This window comes from Aquila chrysaetos, chromosome 24 (genome assembly GCF_900496995.4).
Source record: "Aquila chrysaetos chrysaetos chromosome 24, bAquChr1.4, whole genome shotgun sequence".
Lineage (NCBI taxonomy): Eukaryota > Metazoa > Chordata > Aves > Accipitriformes > Accipitridae > Aquila > Aquila chrysaetos.
Window position 1 is genome coordinate 7010057 of NC_044027.1, and position 16673 is coordinate 7026729.

General features: G+C 58.4%; 2 protein-coding genes across 7 annotated transcripts in view; one reads left to right on the forward strand and one right to left on the reverse strand.

The window, feature by feature from the left end:
- Nucleotides 1-2497: 2497 nt before the first annotated feature.
- Nucleotides 2498-13173, forward strand: LOC115334985 (arginyl aminopeptidase). 2 transcript variants are annotated; one of them, XM_029999999.2, is made up of 11 exons: nucleotides 2498-2903; nucleotides 3006-3146; nucleotides 4726-4874; nucleotides 5478-5594; nucleotides 5718-5953; nucleotides 6577-6690; nucleotides 6908-7020; nucleotides 7374-7482; nucleotides 8157-8381; nucleotides 9020-9162; nucleotides 10263-10528. In XM_029999999.2, exons 1-11 carry the CDS (start codon nucleotides 2517-2519, stop codon nucleotides 10425-10427), a joined length of 1899 nt encoding a protein of 632 aa, XP_029855859.1. In that variant the 5' UTR covers nucleotides 2498-2516; the 3' UTR covers nucleotides 10428-10528. The 2 variants fall into 2 exon arrangements, with proteins under 2 accessions (XP_029855859.1, XP_040975837.1); XM_041119903.1 differs by lacking the exon at nucleotides 10263-10528 and adding an exon at nucleotides 12320-13173 and having other exon boundaries at nucleotides 2502-2903.
- Nucleotides 13174-13288: 115 nt separating this feature from the next.
- The window catches only part of LZTR1 (leucine zipper like transcription regulator 1), a 38751-nt gene continuing 35366 nt past the window's right edge, over nucleotides 13289-16673 (reverse strand). For all 5 annotated transcript variants that reach the window (XR_005931354.1, XM_030000287.2, XM_030000286.2 and 2 more), the window contains one exon: nucleotides 13289-14102. Coding sequence is in view for 4 of the 5 variants with exons in the window: in XM_030000287.2 (XP_029856147.1) it covers nucleotides 13986-14102 (117 nt within the window). In the remaining variant the exon portion in view is untranslated. The remainder of the gene's footprint in view (nucleotides 14103-16673) is intronic.

A 16673-nucleotide genomic window follows, 5' to 3' on the forward strand; every position in this document is an offset into this window, starting at 1 on the left:
TGACACACCGTGCCGGGGCGTGCGGGGGGTTACCCCCATCCCTGTGACCCCCCGCCCACCCCGGGAGCACCCAGACACTCTCCGGCACTGGGGATGACGGCGCGAGCAGCTACAGCAAAGCCCTGGGGAGTGCAGGCAGCACCCCAGAAACTATGGGCGAACCCTGCCTGCGTGGGGGCATGCGCTTGCCCGCTTTGGGCCGGCCAGGGGCATCCAGGAGGGACGGCTGCAGGACCGTCAGCCCGGCACACCCAGGCTCCCTGGCTCTCCTCCCAGTTGGTTTTTTCCTAGGTGAAATTCAGGAAAACGGGAGCCCTGGCACACACACACTGCAGGTCTTCACCGCTTCCCTCCCACGGGGTGATGGCACGTTAATGTCCCACGGGGAACACGGCCTGTGCTGAAGTCACCTCTAAGTTTTCCCCCTGTGCCGTGCTCTCCCGGTTTGGCTGCGGCACCGAGCGAAGCCGGGCTGTGACACCGCCGGCTCCACGGGAGCCATTCCCACAGGGCCTGGGGATGCTCCATCACCCCAGGGATGCTCGGCCACCCCGGCCACCCAGCCAGGGTGGCCGAGCATCCCTGGGGTGACGGAGCATCCCCGTGATGGCCAAGCACCCAGGAGGAAGAAGCCATCAGGTTCCCGGCCCCTCTGCTACCGATGAAAACAGCATTTTAAAAAAAGCCAATGTCCCCACTGCCTTCCCAGCTGTACCCACGCCGGCATGGGGACACGGAGCATCTGGAGCTGCACGGCCCTGGGCACCCATTCAGGGACTACCCATGGGTGCCTGCGGCCCCGCAGCACCTTCCCGTGCCAGAAATGAGGGCAGACACCATGAGCAGCTGGCACCGACCTGCTCTGCCTGCGGAGAGGAGACGTGGGGCAGCACAACAGGCATTTTCGCACCCCAGGCCAGCTCTCTGGAGAACCGTCACCCATTTTGGCAGCCCCCGTGCCTCAGTTTCCCCCTGTCACCCTTTGTTGGCACTGCTGTCCTCCCCGGGGCTGGTTTGGGGTGGCAAGGTTGCCGTGGCTGGGGACGGAGGTGTCCGGGGAATACTGGGGGGGCACTGGGACATGGGGACTTGCCAGCCCAGCCACGCTGCTCCCGGGCCACCCACGCCACGGCTCCCACTCCCGAAACAGGGTCCCCATGGAGAGGTGGGGACATCGGGTGGCACAGGGGAGGGGACACGGGGGGCCTTCCCCGAGGGTCAGGCAGTGCCAACCCGCACAGCTGCTGCCTGTCACCCCCAGTCCCCGACAAGATGTCCCCTCTGCCACCGCTGGTCCCCGCAGTATGACCGCATCACCTTGGTGCCCCACGTCATCTGCCCTCCCCAGCAGGGTGCCCCCCGACTCTCCCCGGTCCCCGACGGGGCGTCCCCCATCACCACCGATCCCCACCAGCACGCCCCCTCTGTCACCGCCGGTCCCGGCAGGATATCCCCCATCACCCCGGCCCCACCGGGACGTCCCCCATGTCACCACCGAGCCCCCTCGGGATGTCCCCCATCACCGCCGGTCTTCGCCGGGGGGGTCCCCTGTGCCTTCCAGGTCCCCGCAGGACGTCCCCCATCACCCCCCGCTCCCCGGCGCGGCGTCCCCCGCCTCCCCCCGGTCCCCACCGGCATGTGCCCCCATCACCCCCCGTCCCACCGGGACGTCCCCCATCGCCCCGCTCCCCGGTGCGCCCGCGGGGCAGAGCCGGCCGCCCGGCGCGGCACTCACCGCTCGCTGCGCCCCGTCCCGCCGCCGCCGCCCCGCCGGCAGCGCCCCACCGGTGCCGCCGCCGGTGCCAGACTGGCAGAGCGGCCGAGGGACCCCGCGACGGGCCGGGCCGGGCCGGGCCGGGCCGGGGGAGGAGTCGCGCAGGCCCGTGCCCGGCCCCGCCGCTCCGGCCGCCCGGGGGTGCCCGCCCCCCCCCCCCCGCCGGCCCCCCGGGCCCCGGCCCGGAGCCGCCCCTGCCCCGCTCGGTCCCTCGGGAGCGGTGCCGCTCGGCCGCGGGGACGCGGCGCCTGGAGCCGGCGGCGAAGCCTGAGCCCGGGATCCCCAAGGGACCCCCCCCCCGCGGATCCCCTCGGACCCCCCCGGCCCAGGGATTCCCCCACTGGATCCCCCTCCATGGATCCCCCTATATACCTCCCCGACCTCTCCCCCCCGCTCCCCCCCGGTCCTCCCCCGGATCCCGGCATGGACCCTCCCATGGAACCCCCTGCCCCACGGATGCCCCCCCCATGGACTCCCTTGACCCATGGATTTCCTCCCCAGCCCCCCGATCCCTCCCCTGCCATGGATGCCCCCGGATCCCCCCTCCACGACCTCCCCACCGTGGATCCCCTCCCCCGCCCCACGGCACCCCCCCCCCCCGCCCCGTTCCAGGGACCCCCCGCCGCTGCCCCGGCCCCGCCCCCTCGCCCCGCTCCGCCTCCCGGCTCCGCCCCGCCCCCTGCCGGCCCCGCCCCTCCCCGCCCCTCCCGCCGTGGCCCCGCCCCCTCCCCCGGTAGCGGCGATGGCGGCGGCGGCGGGCCGGGACGCGGCCTCGGCCAGCAGCGCGGGCGCGTGGGAGCTGCGGCACCTGCACCTCTCGCTGCGCGTGGCCTTCGCGGCGGCGGGCGCGGGGCGGCTGCGCGGGACGGCGCGGCTCGAGCTCCGCTGCGCGCGCGCGGGCGCGGGCCCGCTGCTGCTGGACGCGCACCCCAGCCTGGCCGTGCACCGCGCCGCGCTCCTGCCGCCCCCCGGGACCCCCCCCGGGAGCCCCCCCGGGGAGCCGCTGCCGGTCGAGAGCCGCCCCTTCGCCAGCTACGGCAGCGCCCTGCACGTCGCCCTGCCCCGGCCCCTGAGCGCCGGGCAGCTCCTCACCCTCGAGATCGACTACGAGGCGGGCGAGGGGCCCGGGGTGAGCCGGGGGCGCGGGGCACGGGGCGGGCAGAGCCCCCGGAGAGCACGGGTGGGCGAGCGGCTCCCTCACCCGGGGGTCTCCCCCTTCCCCCCCCCCCAGGTGTGCTGGCTCGCTCCCGAGCAGACGGCGGGGAAGCAGAAGCCCTACATGTACACGCAAGGCCAGGCCGTCCTCAACAGGTCCTTCTTCCCCGGCTTCGACACCCCCTCGGTCAAATGCACCTATTCGGCCACGGTGCAGGTAAGCGGTGCCCCCGGGAGCGGGCGGGGGCGCAGAGCCAGCCGCCCCCCTCGCGCCTAGCGGGAGCAAAACCCTCCGCCAGTTTGCAGGGTTTGCTCGCGGGGAAGCTGCCGGCTCCAACGTTGGGGCGTCGCCCCGGCGGCCCCGCTGCCCGGGCCTCTGCGCGGCGCCGGCACGGTGGAAGGCGACGCTCGTCGCGCCGGCTTCAAATCCTCCACCGCAGGCCCCCAGCGGAGAAGGCACTTGAGAAATAATTCATTTACGCCCCTACCTTTCTCTCACATTCATCTTTAGATGAATACAAGCAGACCCCAGTGGTCCTCTCGCTTCTCCCCAGCCGCGCGTGCTGGGCGCCGCTTCGTGCGATGGCCTGCGAGCGGGTGCACGAGCCGGCCGGCCTGCTGAAAGCTCTCCTTTCCCAGGGGGAGGTGGCCGAAATAATCGATGCTTGATGCCAAAATATCAGCTAACTGTTGGGACCAGCTTGGTGTTTAAACCTCTCTGCTCTCCTCCTGCTGCTGCATTTGTCAAAGTAATTCCTTGAATTATCACAGAAAAAACCTACTTTTGCCCTGCAGCAGTCTGAGGGCAGCAGGATGCCTGCTCTTGGCGTGTGTAGTAGCGGGAGGACGACTGGGATGAGCCGAGTCTGGGGGGACACAGCTGGAGGAGGGGGTGACGCCAGGTGGCACCACGTCTTGGTGGCGGTGCTGGGGCTGCCAGGCTTCCAGGATGGAAGGAGCAGCCACTGGTCCCCAGGCTTAGTACAAAAACGGGACTAAATAATCCAAATTCCCTCCTTGTGTGCAGGCGGTCGTGCAGTGGTACCAGCACTGGGCTGCCCCGGCATGCCGGGCTGCCAAGGCGAGGGAAGCTGCTTATCAGGGTGACACCAAGCCAAGGCTGATGGCATGCGGTGGCATTGGCTGGTGATGCTGGAATTTATTTATTTTGTCTCTTGCTCTAATTTCTGCCCTTAAAGCTTCAGCTGCATGTCCCCGCAATGGGTGAGCGCGGGGCCCAGCTGTCGCAGAGCCCTGGCGTGATGCTCTGTACCAAGAAAACCATATTCCCCACGGCACCGAGGAGGCTCGCCCCGCGTTTAGAAGAAGAGAGACCAGATCAGTCTCCCAGGGCTCAGGCCAGGCTGACAGATAGGCCATGGCTTCTACTTTGGCTTGAGAACGGGAAAAACAAGTTGTTGTGTAAGAAATGGGAGGAGAGCCAGCATCTGAAGGATCCGCATCCTCTGCCCTTTCAGCACCTGCAGCTCCAGCATTTCTTTATCTCACTGGCACCTTGCACGGCAGGTCCGGCTGTCCCGGTGTTGCACCCAGCCAGTGTTTGAGCCCAAGTGCCGAGTGATGCTGTCGCAGGGATGCAGCTGTGATCCCAAGCTGGAGCTCGGGGTGTTACTGCCCTGCTCTGCGCCTCACAAGTTGCAGTGCCCACAGACCGGGCCACCTTCAGCGTGCTGGGACGTGTTTGCCATCAGACATTGTGGCATCCCCGGCTGGGTTAGCCGATGTCCTGCTCTGTACGTTACAGATATAACAGATGTTTTTATCTATGTGTTCAGGTCCCCGAGGGTTTCACGGCTGTGATGAGTGCCACGAGCTGGGAGAAGCAAGACAATAACACCTTCGTCTTCAAGATGTCCCAGCCGATCCCCTCCTACCTGATCGCTCTGGCTGTTGGGGACATTGTGTCTGCTGAGGTTGGCCCAAGGTAAGCGGCTCTGGAGGAGACCCGAGTGTTAAGTCCTGGCTGTGGGAGCCACATGGTGAAGCTCCTGTGCCGTGCTGTCCCTGTGGCAGCTGCCTGCTGCCTCTTCCTGCACCACTGGGCTCTGGAGAGCAGGCAGGCGTGGAGATGCCGACCATAAGCATGTCCCGGTCAGTTCCCCGTCTGCTGTGCCTGTGGTGCTGCGTCATCAGACCACGGGCTCTGCCGGGTGAGGGTGCTTCTTGCTCTTGAGAGTGAGGCGGAACCTCAGTGCTGGGTCCCCTCGCCGTCGAGGGTGTCCCTGGCTCTGCTTGTTTCACCCCTGTGCACATGAATGAGAGCAGCGGGTCCCCGTTCACGGAGGGTCCCATGTCTCTTCCCAAGGCTGGTGGTTTGTTTGGATTCCTGGCTGTCACACTAGCCATATAAAAGCCCTTTGACATTCAGACAAGGAAAGAGATTACAGCAGTTTGCACTCTCATTAGCTTTCTTTATCAGCAGACTTTTATTTTGCTGTGGAATAAACACGTGCGGTTCTTGTCTGATGAAGCAATAGGGTAAAAGTCCGCTAATGGTTAAAGCTTCCTCTTCTACACACTTGGCCAGGAGCCGTGTTTGGGCCGAGCCCTGCCTGATCGAGGCTGCGAAGAAGGAGTACGATGGGGTGATTGAGGAGTTCCTGGCAGTTGGAGAGAAGCTCTTTGGACCTTATGTTTGGGGCAGGTATGGCCTCCTGTTCCCAAAGGCCTTTGCTCCCTGGGGCCAGGGAGGGAGCATCCCTCTGTCCCCAGCCGTGTCCGCAGGAGGAGGTGGGTCCAACCCAAGCCGTCTGGTCTTCTCCGGCAGGTACGACATCTTGTTCATGCCGCCCTCCTTCCCCTTCGGCGGGATGGAGAATCCCTGCCTCACCTTTGTGACGCCCTGCCTGCTGGCCGGGGACCGCTCGCTGGTGGACGTCATCATCCACGAGATCTCCCACAGCTGGTTTGGCAACCTGGTCACCAACGCCACGTGGGGCGAGTTTTGGCTGAACGAAGGCTTCACCATGTACGCCCAGAGGCGCATTTCCACCGAGGTCTATGGTGCGTGGCCTTGCCCAGCCACGGGGCACCGAGTCCCCGCGTGCGGCCATGCCATTGCAGGCAGGACCTGTGCTGGTCCGTGGTCCGTGTGCTGCGGCTCAGCGCATCCCTCCGAGCGCTGCGTGCGGGGCCGGAGCCTGCCCTGCATCTTGGAAGAGGTGAAGAGCAGCAGCCTGCAACGCCCTGGGGGTTTCGTGTTAGCAACAGAACTGCCTTCGCTCTGAGAGATGGATGGAGTCCCCACAGACCCGTGCCAGGGATGTGGGCGCTGCAATCTTGCCCAGCCTCACCTTCCTCTTGCTCCTGCAGCTCCCTCGGGGAGCTGATCCGAGCCGGCCTGAGCTCCCCCCTGGACACACGGTCACATCCAGCAGCTCAGGTGCTCCCGGCGCAATTTGCTGCATCCATATAAATTTAAATGGCTCTAAAAGCCTCTTGCTAACCGAGGGCTGGGTTGCCGTGCCTCCCTGCAACTCTACCATCCCAACGCCTTGTTTATTGGTTTCCTCCTCTCCCAGCTCATAAGCTAATGCTGTTTCCCTCCCGTAGCAGCACCCGTTGCGCTCAAAGCGCACAGGGGTCTGGTTGTGGTCTCCCAATGCCTCCTGCTTGTCTCTGCCCAGGTTCGGCGTACACCTGCCTGGAGGCTGCAACGGGAAGGGCTCTCCTGCGCCAGCATATGGACAACACCGGGGAGGACCATCCGCTCAACAAGCTGCGGGTGATCATCGAGCCAGGTCTGTGGGGTGTCCCCATCCTCCTGCAGCCAGCTGGGTGTTTGTTTCATGGCTTGCAATAAAACCGGTGCTGGTGGTGGGACCCGAGTGAGGCAATGGCTCTGGGGATATGTGACAGGCTTGCACCCAGCACAGAAAGTGGACGTCTTGGCACACACGAGGGCTGTTTTGTTTTGCAGATGGGCAGATGATTTCTGAGGGTTTTCCCTTTTTCTAGGTGTCAATCCAGATGACACGTACAATGAAACTCCCTACGAGAAGGGGTACTGCTTCGTGAGCTACTTGGCCCATCTTGTGGGGGACCAGAGCAAGTTCGATGCCTTCCTCCAGGTTGGTACAAGGAGGTACCAGGTGGACCTGCTAAGTCATACAAAACCCCACGGCAGGAGGCCGGAGCACAGCAGGACCCGGGGAAGGACGGGCTGAACAGGGTCGCTGGGGAGAGGAAGAGGAGATGGGAAGTAGAGATGTTCATGGGGGGAAAGAGATGAGGGCAGAGCTTGGCATTGCGCTGGCAGCAGGTGGTGGCAATGCTCAGGGGTGTCCCAGAGGATGCAGGGGGCTGGGCAGCCCTTGGGGGCAGAACGGGGGCTGGTCTGGGCTCAGCAACGCTAAGCCCCCATGAGATGGAGCATGTGTCAGGGGTGAGCGCGTGCAGCATCACGCCCTGGCCGTCCCTGCAGGCCTACGTGAACCGGTTCAAGTTCCAGAGCATCACAGCGGATGACGCCCTTGGTTTCTTCCTGGAGTACTTCCCTGAGCTGAAGGAGAAAGGCGTGGACTCCATCCCAGGTCAGCGTGGTGCCTTCTTGGCCAGGGGACTGGGGTGCCACTTTGCAAACCAGCACCCCATGGGCATCGGAGCCGTCCCGAGTCCCCTGCAGACCCCGTGCACGTTAGTTTGTGCGTTTTATTGGACACTGCTGCTACTGGCCTCGGCTCTGATGGAGGAGGCACAGCGCTGGCCGGCCTGGGATCAGGCACTAACCTGCCTGATGCTCGGGCGTGCACCTGCTCAGCCTGATTTTTTTTCATACAAATCCAGTCCGTGCTCTGTGCTCAGGTGCTGTTTCATGGGGTTTCCCCACGGACAGCTCAGCCTGGTGACTCTAGCACCAAGATGTGAGCATTTGCCGGTGGAGCCACTGGCGAGCACTGGGATGGGGCTCAGCCAGCGCCTCAGGCTCAGCTTAGCCTTGCTGCAGAGGTGCAGGCTTGGCAGGAGCTTTTCCTGCTGGAGGCGGTTCATCTTACTGGCGGTGGCGGGGCTGTTAGTGCACAAGCACACGCGGAGCCCGGGATGGCTCAGCGGCCTCACCCTGTTACGTCTCTACTTGTCACCATCCCTGGGCAGATTTGCTGGTGCTGGGAACGCTCTCAGAGAAGGCAGTGGGATGCCTGGGCAGCAGCACCCAGTGTGGGGTTCAGAAAACCGGTCCCAGCTCTCCCTCCCTTCCTCCCTGCAGGCTTTGAGTTCGACCGCTGGCTGAACACGCCGGGCTGGCCCCCCTTCCTGCCCGACCTCTCGCCGGGGGAGCAGCTGATGAAGCCAGCAGATGAGCTGGCAGAGCTCTGGGCAGCCGACAGCTTGAACATGGAGGCGATTGAAGCCATGGACATCACGGTCTGGAGGACGTACCAGCTGGTCTACTTCCTGGATCAGGTCCTGCAGAAATCTCCCCTGCCAGAAGGTGAGGGCCAGGTCACTTCCCGGGGCTCTGGTGCTCAGAGGAGACACGGGGTGACGTGCCCCGGTCCAGCCAGTTCGCTGGGGACGTGAGGACACATCAGCGGGACGCAGGGGTGCATGGCCATCAGCCCATCTCCACTGCAGTCCAGCAGTGCAGTTCCTGGTGTCTGGGAAGCCTCGATCAGTGTCGTGGGGGGGTGGAGAGCCAGGGGAAGTGTGTCCCTGGATGTATGGGGACACATGCAGTGGCAGGGAGGAGCCCTGCTGTCCCCAGGCTGGCTCAGCTGGGCTGTCACCTCCCCACGTCACCTCACCTTTCCTTGGCAGTCTTTGCTGAGGGAGGTCCCCACCCTTTGTGCTGGCATCCCAAGCCACTGGGCACGTGGCTCTGCAGGTCTGCCTGGCCCCAGGAGGCCCAACATGAGCACCCTCCTGCCCAGAGCCAGCGAGTGCCTGGGATGCTCCCAGAGCTGGGGGTGCTGGGAGGCTTGGGGAGGGTCCAGGGCTGGCCCGAGGCTGCGAGCATCCCAGAGGATTTGCAGCACAGCCAGGATGGGCTCACAGGGTCCCCTCAGAGCGGGGACTGGGAGCTGGAGGCAGAGTCCCTGCGGAGATGGCGACGATCCCCCCCTCTCGCAGGCAACGTGGAAAGGCTGAGCAAGATGTACCCAAAGATCTCCAAGGCCCAGAATGCTGAGCTGCGACTCCGCTGGTGCCAGATCGTCCTCAAGAACAACCTTGAGGCCGAGTACAGCAAAGTCAAGGACTTCCTCCACAGCCAGGTTGGTCCCTGCACAGTGGTGGCTGTGCCCAGCAGCGTGCCATTGGGGGAGAGACTGGCATGGGGCACAGGACCTTCAATGCCAGAGGGCCAGGGGTTGATTCTTGCTCTTGATAGACCTACAGAAGGTTTGGGTTGGAAGGGACCTTCAAAGATCATCTAGCCCACCCCCCCCGCCATGGGCAGGGACATCTTCTGCTAGATCAGGTTCCTCAAAGCCCTGTCCAACCTGACGTTGAACACTTTCAGGGCTGGGGCATCCACAACTTCTCTGGGCAACCTATTCCAGTGCGTCACCACCCTCATTGTACAGTATTTCTTCCCTATGTCCAATCTAAACCCACACTCTGTCAGTTTAAACCACCCCCCCTTGTCCCGCCACTACAGGCCTTGGTAAAAGGTCTCTCTTCATCTTTCTTATAAGCCCCTTTATATATGGAAGGGCTGCAGCAAGGTCTCCCCGGAGCCTTCACTTTTCCAGGCTGAACAATGCCAACTCTCTCAGCCTCTCTCCATAGCAGAGGTGTTCCAGCCCTCTGCCCATTTCCATGGCCTCCTCTGGACCTGCTCCAACAAGTCCATGTCTGTCTTGTGCTGGGGGCCCCAGAGCTGGATGCAGTGCTCCAGGTTGGGGGCTCAGGAGAGCAGAGTAGAGGGACAGAATCACCTCCCTCGACCTGCTGGCCACACTTCTTTTGATAGAGTTGGCTTTCTGGGCTGCGAGTGCACATTGCTGGCTCATGTCCAATTTGTCACCCACCAGTATCCTCAAGGCCTTCTCCACAGGGCTGCTCTCAATCTGTCCATGCCCCAGCCTGTACTGAGAGTGGGGATTGCACTTGGCCTTGTTGAACTTCAAGAGCTTCTCATGGGCCCACTTTTTCTCCAAGGTCAAGGTCTTCTCCCCTCTCCAGGTGCCATAGTCCCAAGGGCTGCCCACGGTGGCATTTTCCACCCTGTCCCCTTTGTGCTCTCTCCCTGGCCAAGAGCAGGGCGATGGTGGAGGTGTTGTGCCCTGCGGGGAGATGTGGGGCTCCTGGGGCTTCACCCCAGTGGAGCTGGGGAGGAGGCTGGGGGTGTAACCCTGCTCTGTTTCTGCAGGGGAAGCAGAAGTACACTCTGCCCCTCTACCGTGCCATGTGGGCTGGGTCGGAGTCTGCCCGGGCCCTGGCCATGGAGACCTTCTCTGCTACGGCCCCCCAGCTCCACGTCAATGTCCAGAACTACGTCAAGAAGATCCTGGGCTTGGAGGTGGTGGAGGACTAGTGCAGCCTGGGCTCCGCTGCCTCCACCGGCTTTCCCTCTGGCAGGACCTCAGTGCTTTCTCCCTCACTGCACACGTTTCCTTATTAAAGTTTGTAATTTTTTTCTCTTTGTGCTTTTTCTGTTCTCAGTGATCCATGGGCAGCCTTAGTGTGACTCCCTGCTCCTCTTGCCCAGGAACCAGGCTGGTGCCCCAGGAGGGGACTCTGCCAGCCCTGGTCTGCGATGCGCAGGTCGCTCCTCCCTCTTCACGCACCAAGGTGTCTGCCCCCCCATCACACTTGGGGCTCACTTTGGAGTCAGGGAAAGGGGTGCCTTCCTGCTCTCCCACCAGCAGTCCCTCTCCTGGGGGGGGCCAGTGCTCTGCAGCAGGGCAGGCAGCATGCCAAGCCCCAACAGAGAGCTGCCACCAAACCGGCAGCACCGTGTGGGCTCCCGTGCCTGCCCCCAGCTCCGTGCAGGCAGGAGGAGGTGAAGGCACCCAGCCTCGCTGCACAGTCCCCACGGGAACCCGTGCCTGGTGGGAGCAGCCGTTGGGGGGCTAAGGCCATCTTGTAAACCTGGACCTAAACCACAGGGACTGACAACAGCAGACTTCTGAACAGCAGCGTCATGGATGGGGGGTCTCTGCCCCCTGCACAGCCTGACATGCTTTAGCCAGGCGTCTTCAATTGGGAAATCAACCCCCTGCTCCGGTGAGCAGCCAGGTGCTGACAGCAAATGCCACAAGCCCGAACAGGCACGGAGGTGATGCCATGCGCTTACTGGGACCTGCTCTTTGCATTTTGCTGGGATAAATCCCGGAGTGTGGACAATGGTGCAAGTAAAGCATGACTTGAGGGCTTTAAAGATCCAGTGTGGCCTACGTATGGTGGAGACTGTAGGAGTAAGACAAAGCTAGACAGCCACAGTTACTTACTCTTTACCAAATGCAGGAATATGAGCATGCTCCCCAAAATTCCAGTACAAAACTGCCCCAGGGCTGCACTAACACCAGTAACACCAGTAACCTGCTGGCCATAAAGGCCCCCGAGGCCACTGTCCCAAAAGGATGCTCTGAAGTGGCAATAACGAGAACACCCAATTGCCTCAGAAAGCTCAAATAAAGCCCACTGCGTGTGCTGGCCCTGCTGCCACGTCTGTGGCAGTAGCTCCTCCAACACCAGCTGCAACTGCCAGACCTCCCGTCCTGCGATCCCTTAGGAAACCCAGGGGTGCCCCATGGGACTGGCAAGGCCGTCCCTTTTGGACCGTGCACCCACCTGACCCTACAGGCCTGGCCCATTTCCCCCCCAACAGCCCTGGCACTTCTCTTCCCTCCTTCTCCCGAGGCCCAGCCCAGCCCCGCAGGGCCAAACCGCAGGGGGACCCACCACAGCCCCCACTGTGCTCCCAGGTGCAGGGGGGGACAGCTCAGGCCCCCACTGGCAGGTCCCCGACTCCTCTCTTGGAGGGGAGCACAATCACAGCACGCTGCACAACAGCAGCCCAGAGGCAAATCATGACAACATAACAGTGCCGTGGACCGCAATTTTTCAGACAATAAATCTCACTGATGCAATGCAACTCCGACCGAGCATTACGGTCACTAGAGCCGGGACTAAGCCAAAACCATCTCCAAAGCAAGGACGCCTACAGTGCCCCAGCTCAGAGGGTGCAGAGGCTGCACACTCCCTTGCAGATGGGCTCAGGAGTAAGCTCCAAACACCAAATAGTTCGAGAAAATGGAGTCAAAGGGGCTGGTTATGGCATGGTTGCAATCAGCCCGTTCTTCCTTACTGGGAACAAGGCTGCGCGTGTTTGGGAAATGGGTGTCCTCTAGTGGATTCAGCATTGCTGAAAATAACTTGTAATATTCTTACAAGTTGTAGCGTATAAACTTTCTCCATTTGCAGATCTTCTGGTTTCCCAGGGAACGTGCAGACCATCGGTACAATTAACGTGACCTCCAACAAGAGACTTCATTACCTGTGAGGCATCTGGAAATAATCCCTCTGGTTGAAAACGAGCCCTTGGCTCTCAGATGCCTCTGCCACCTCTGGTCTGACTCACCTGAGCAAGCCATCAGCTGTGAGACAGATCGAGCGGTCCCTAAAGCACCTCCCTTGTATTAAATGAAATCACAGATTCTCCATTCCACAGAGACTGCAATGCCCTCAGCATACTGAAGCACGCACATGCATGTCATGCTACAGGATGCTGAACAGGAGCTCACAACTCGTACTGCACCGGGAACACTTTACTGGCCTGAATTAAAAATTATGGCCGCAAGACTGGAAACACAGGAGCTGGGCAGCTGTGCTTCTCAGGAAGGATCTTCCACCGCTCCAGCTCAAGCCAGCTCTTGCCATTCCAAAGAGCCAAGCAGAGAGCAGCACCACATCAGCGCTGCCTTCTGCTTCACCTCTGCGAACCGGTGCAGCTTAAGGCAGGACAAGACTTTGATTCTCAGCTTCTGTGTCACTCCCTCCTCTGGGCTGCCTTGGTGGCTCTCAGCAGGACTGGGGAGCAGTTCTGATGCTTCACCAACACCAGCTGACCTCCAACGCTCCCCAACCAAGCTGCATCATTCAGCAGCCAGCGAGAGGTAAAGCTCCTCTCCCCTCTGCAGTGTGGGAAGCATCCAGCGCAGCGGGGAGCTGGGGAGCTGCAACCGGGAGGGAACAGCAGCTGCTTCTGAACTGGCTGGGAAGGGCGCTCTGCCTTCATTCACCTTCCCACAAAGGCAACGACTAACGAAGACACTTCAGCATAAAATTAGTAACAAGATGTAGCACACTTATTTTTAACAAAGTGACCTTCATCAAGCTCGGAGCTCTTCTTGCTTAATTTTTTCCAAAATGAAAGCCAAGTCAATCATGAAATGCCAGGAGAAGATGTTAACTCTTTATTAATAAATTGATTTAGAAAAGCTTAGCAAGACAGGATTAATGGATTTGATGGTCAGAAAGGACCCTGTAATCTTCTAGTCTGACCTGCTGCAGAGCACAGGTCTGGACTTCCCACAGCCCACCAATCCAGGCAGTTGCAAGAGGGCTTATCTTTTAATCCATGCCATGGAGTCTCTGAAAAGTCACTACATTCTGGTCCAACGGTCAGCCTCACTGCGAACACCATGCTCTCTGTTTCCAGTTTTGTTTTATCTGACTTCTCCTTACAGCCCCTGGCCGTGTCAGCTGAAGTTCTTTAAATAGTATTCTTTAAATAATTGTGTTTCAAAGTATTAATGACTCCCTTACTCATGACTGCTTTCTTTTACAGTATAAAAGTAATAATGGGCTTGATTCTGAACTTAGTTACTCCCCAAACCATGTGGAATAAATTCATTCCTGTAATGGTTTCAATTTTACAGTTGCGTAACGGAGACCAAACCCTTCTCCACAAAGGTACAAACTGAGCAAATCCACAGGAGAGCAAGTCAGCTGTCCATGCTTCTCTGGGCCGCCTGTTACATTGCGTAGATACTCTGAACAGCTCAGTGTGGAATGGTAAAAAAGAGAGGCAGCTGTAAAATTCTAGGTTTTTTGAGGAACAAATGAGAAGTTCGATTACCAAAGCATGTCATATGTCTGAGCCCAGCTCTGCGCACTGCTTGTCTGATATGTGGTTAGCTAATGACTCTATGATGTCAAGAAGGAGTAGCTGACTTAGGGAGCGGAGATTTGGCAACTTGGAGACCTTCAAGGAAAAGAAAAACACAACAGAAAAAACAGAAAGAAATTAAAACCCTCCCCAAATCATAGCTGATGTATCACTGTTTTACCCCTGCCACCCCATGTGAAACAGGCAGGTCAGGCAAGTCAAAGGCTGGGCATGTACGGCGTGAAATCACAGTCGTGGAGCTGGGCTGCAGAGGATGGCCCACAGGGCCTCCAGTCATGACTTCCTGCGCTTATAAGCCAATTTCAGACTGCTGCATGGAGGGGATGGGAATGGAGAACAGCAGAAATGCTGACCCCAGCACTGCCTCTCTGAGAAAGGAGTGTAATTACTGTTTATATTGACAACTCTACTGCTAATGGATGCCAGTTAAGCACTCTCCTGAAAGCAAAGTTGGGGACCAGCACAGCCCTGAACTTTGAAGTCTGTGTGTTTCTACTGAGAACATGACTTAGGACCTGATCTCTTCACTCCTGTGTGCTCCTAAGGAGGGGTCGTGCTTAGTGACCCTGCTGATTTTGCTGGCATGCCTCCTGCAGTCAAAGCAGGTCACTGGAGCACTAGCCAACAAAAACCATCACCATGTCAGATATATGAGCATCTACAACAAACTTTATGCTCTTAGACTGTTCAGAAGCTCAACTGTTATCAAAAAGGAGCTCTACACATTCCTTCCTTCTCCACAACCTCATAGTAACGAGCCAGTAATCCTTCTTTCTAGTTATTAACATACATGCCCAGCCTTGAAGGCAGACTCTGCCTAAAAGCCTGTCCACTTACCCAACCTGTATTAACTGATCTAATAAAATATTATCACCTCACTCTAAGAAGCTTGACTGTGATAACGAATAAAGATGTCCCGAGCGTATTTTGAAACCCAGGAAAGAAATGGCTGAGTACACTTTCAGAAAGAACTCAGGACATGTGCTTGAAGTAATAACCCCAAAATAAGGGTCTGCGAGGACTGGAAGGGAAAGAGACCCCCATAACACTGGTGGGAATCCTGCCCCTGCACTGAGGCACGCACTGCAGAGGAACAGATCAGGGTGTCAGTATGAACGCTTCAGAACAGCAGTTTTATTAGGGCTTTTGCACAATACTGACACACAAAAGCCTAAAAACACATTGCCCAAACTAAGGAACCTCTGGGAACAGCTCTTCAATTAATGTTCTCACTGTGGGGAAAACTCCTTAACAGTCCGAATCAAGAACAGCATTAATCAAGCTGGAAGAACAGGAGATCCCAACGGCCATACACCCAGCCTGTCTAAGCCCTGATGACCCACCAGGCTTGCGCAGCTAGAACAAATCACCCTTCAGAGCCTGTGGCTTGCCAGGGAGCAGAATGGCAAGCGTTTGTGCCCAGCCACACATAGAGTCACCCAGTGCTGGGCCAAAAATCACACACTGAAGCCTCTCAGGCCAAAGAAAAACATTGCATAATTAAGATTTCTTAGTGCACATCTGTTTGACAGTCTTCCAGCCACATTTTGATGAAAACTGTTTTAACAGTCAACAGTTTAAATATAAAACATTTCTACATATTCTGGTTAGTGGAGTACAATTGAGTAACTCCCTCCAGTTCAAATCTCTTTTTCTGAAATGTCGCAATGTTCATTTCCCCCCAGTATGTTCTGGTGAGAATCATGCCAACCTGCTTGTCTTCCTGTGGCCTCCACTGGGAAGTTGAGACCATGAGATTTCAGCTCTCAGGGACTGCAATGCATTGACCCCAAACCCCAGGAGATGTCCCAACCACCAGGCTATCCTGTAACCCGCAGTGGGACCATTCTCCATCCCCTGCTGAAGCTGGGCCACTCTGCAGGATTCATGAGGCCAGAAGAAGATACATAAGATCAAGGCAGAGGCTATAACCTCATGCTGGGGACTATCCATTGGGAGTGCGATTCCTGGATGCTGGCTCCACTCTCAAAACTTTTTATGCATTTTCAGTTATTTCTGAATGTAAAATGCATCACGCTTGGGCAACTTAGGCATTTAATAAAGACCCCAAATACCTCCCCTCTGTCTCATCTCTAGATACAAACTGGACTTAGCAGTGCTTTCCTTACCCATAGGCAGCAGCAGGAGAATTGTGAGCTTAAATATACAAAGAGAGCGAGCTACTTGAATACTAACTAGGGAATTATGATCAATCAGTGTGCAGCATCCAGAAATCCCAATTCCTATGATTTACCTACCAATTTCAACAATGCTAATAAGTTGTGCAATGAACTGGTGACATGCTGGGAAAGTTTCATGGAGGGATCATATTTCATAGGAACAACTAAATGACAATACCCTTATACTCTCGAGTGAGGACAGAAATATCAGCACATCAGGCTCTTGACCTTTCCTATCACTAATGCATCATCCCACGTATCAAAACATGGAAACTACAGAAAGCCCAGCCAGGACACGGTAATTTGCCTTTTGAGCACATGACAATATAACATCTATGACAGAGAATACTTCAAGAGAAATCTGAACAGCACATTTGTAACTGCTAGTGAAAGAGAGATTTGTGCCCGCAATACATAAACTTATCTTGATATACACATGAGAACCGAACGATGGCATGGCACAAAA

Bases quoted from the DNA above. Each gene is read 5' to 3' on its own strand.
- LOC115334985 (XM_029999999.2), top strand. From the start codon at position 2,517: ATGGCGGCGGCGGCGGGCCGGGACGCGGCCTCGGCCAGCAGCGCGGGC. The intron at 2,904-3,005 runs GTGAGCCGGGGG...CCCCCCCCCCAG, and splicing joins AGGCGGGCGAGGGGCCCGGG to GTGTGCTGGCTCGCTCCCGA. The intron at 7,021-7,373 runs GTTGGTACAAGG...CCGTCCCTGCAG, and splicing joins AGTTCGATGCCTTCCTCCAG to GCCTACGTGAACCGGTTCAA.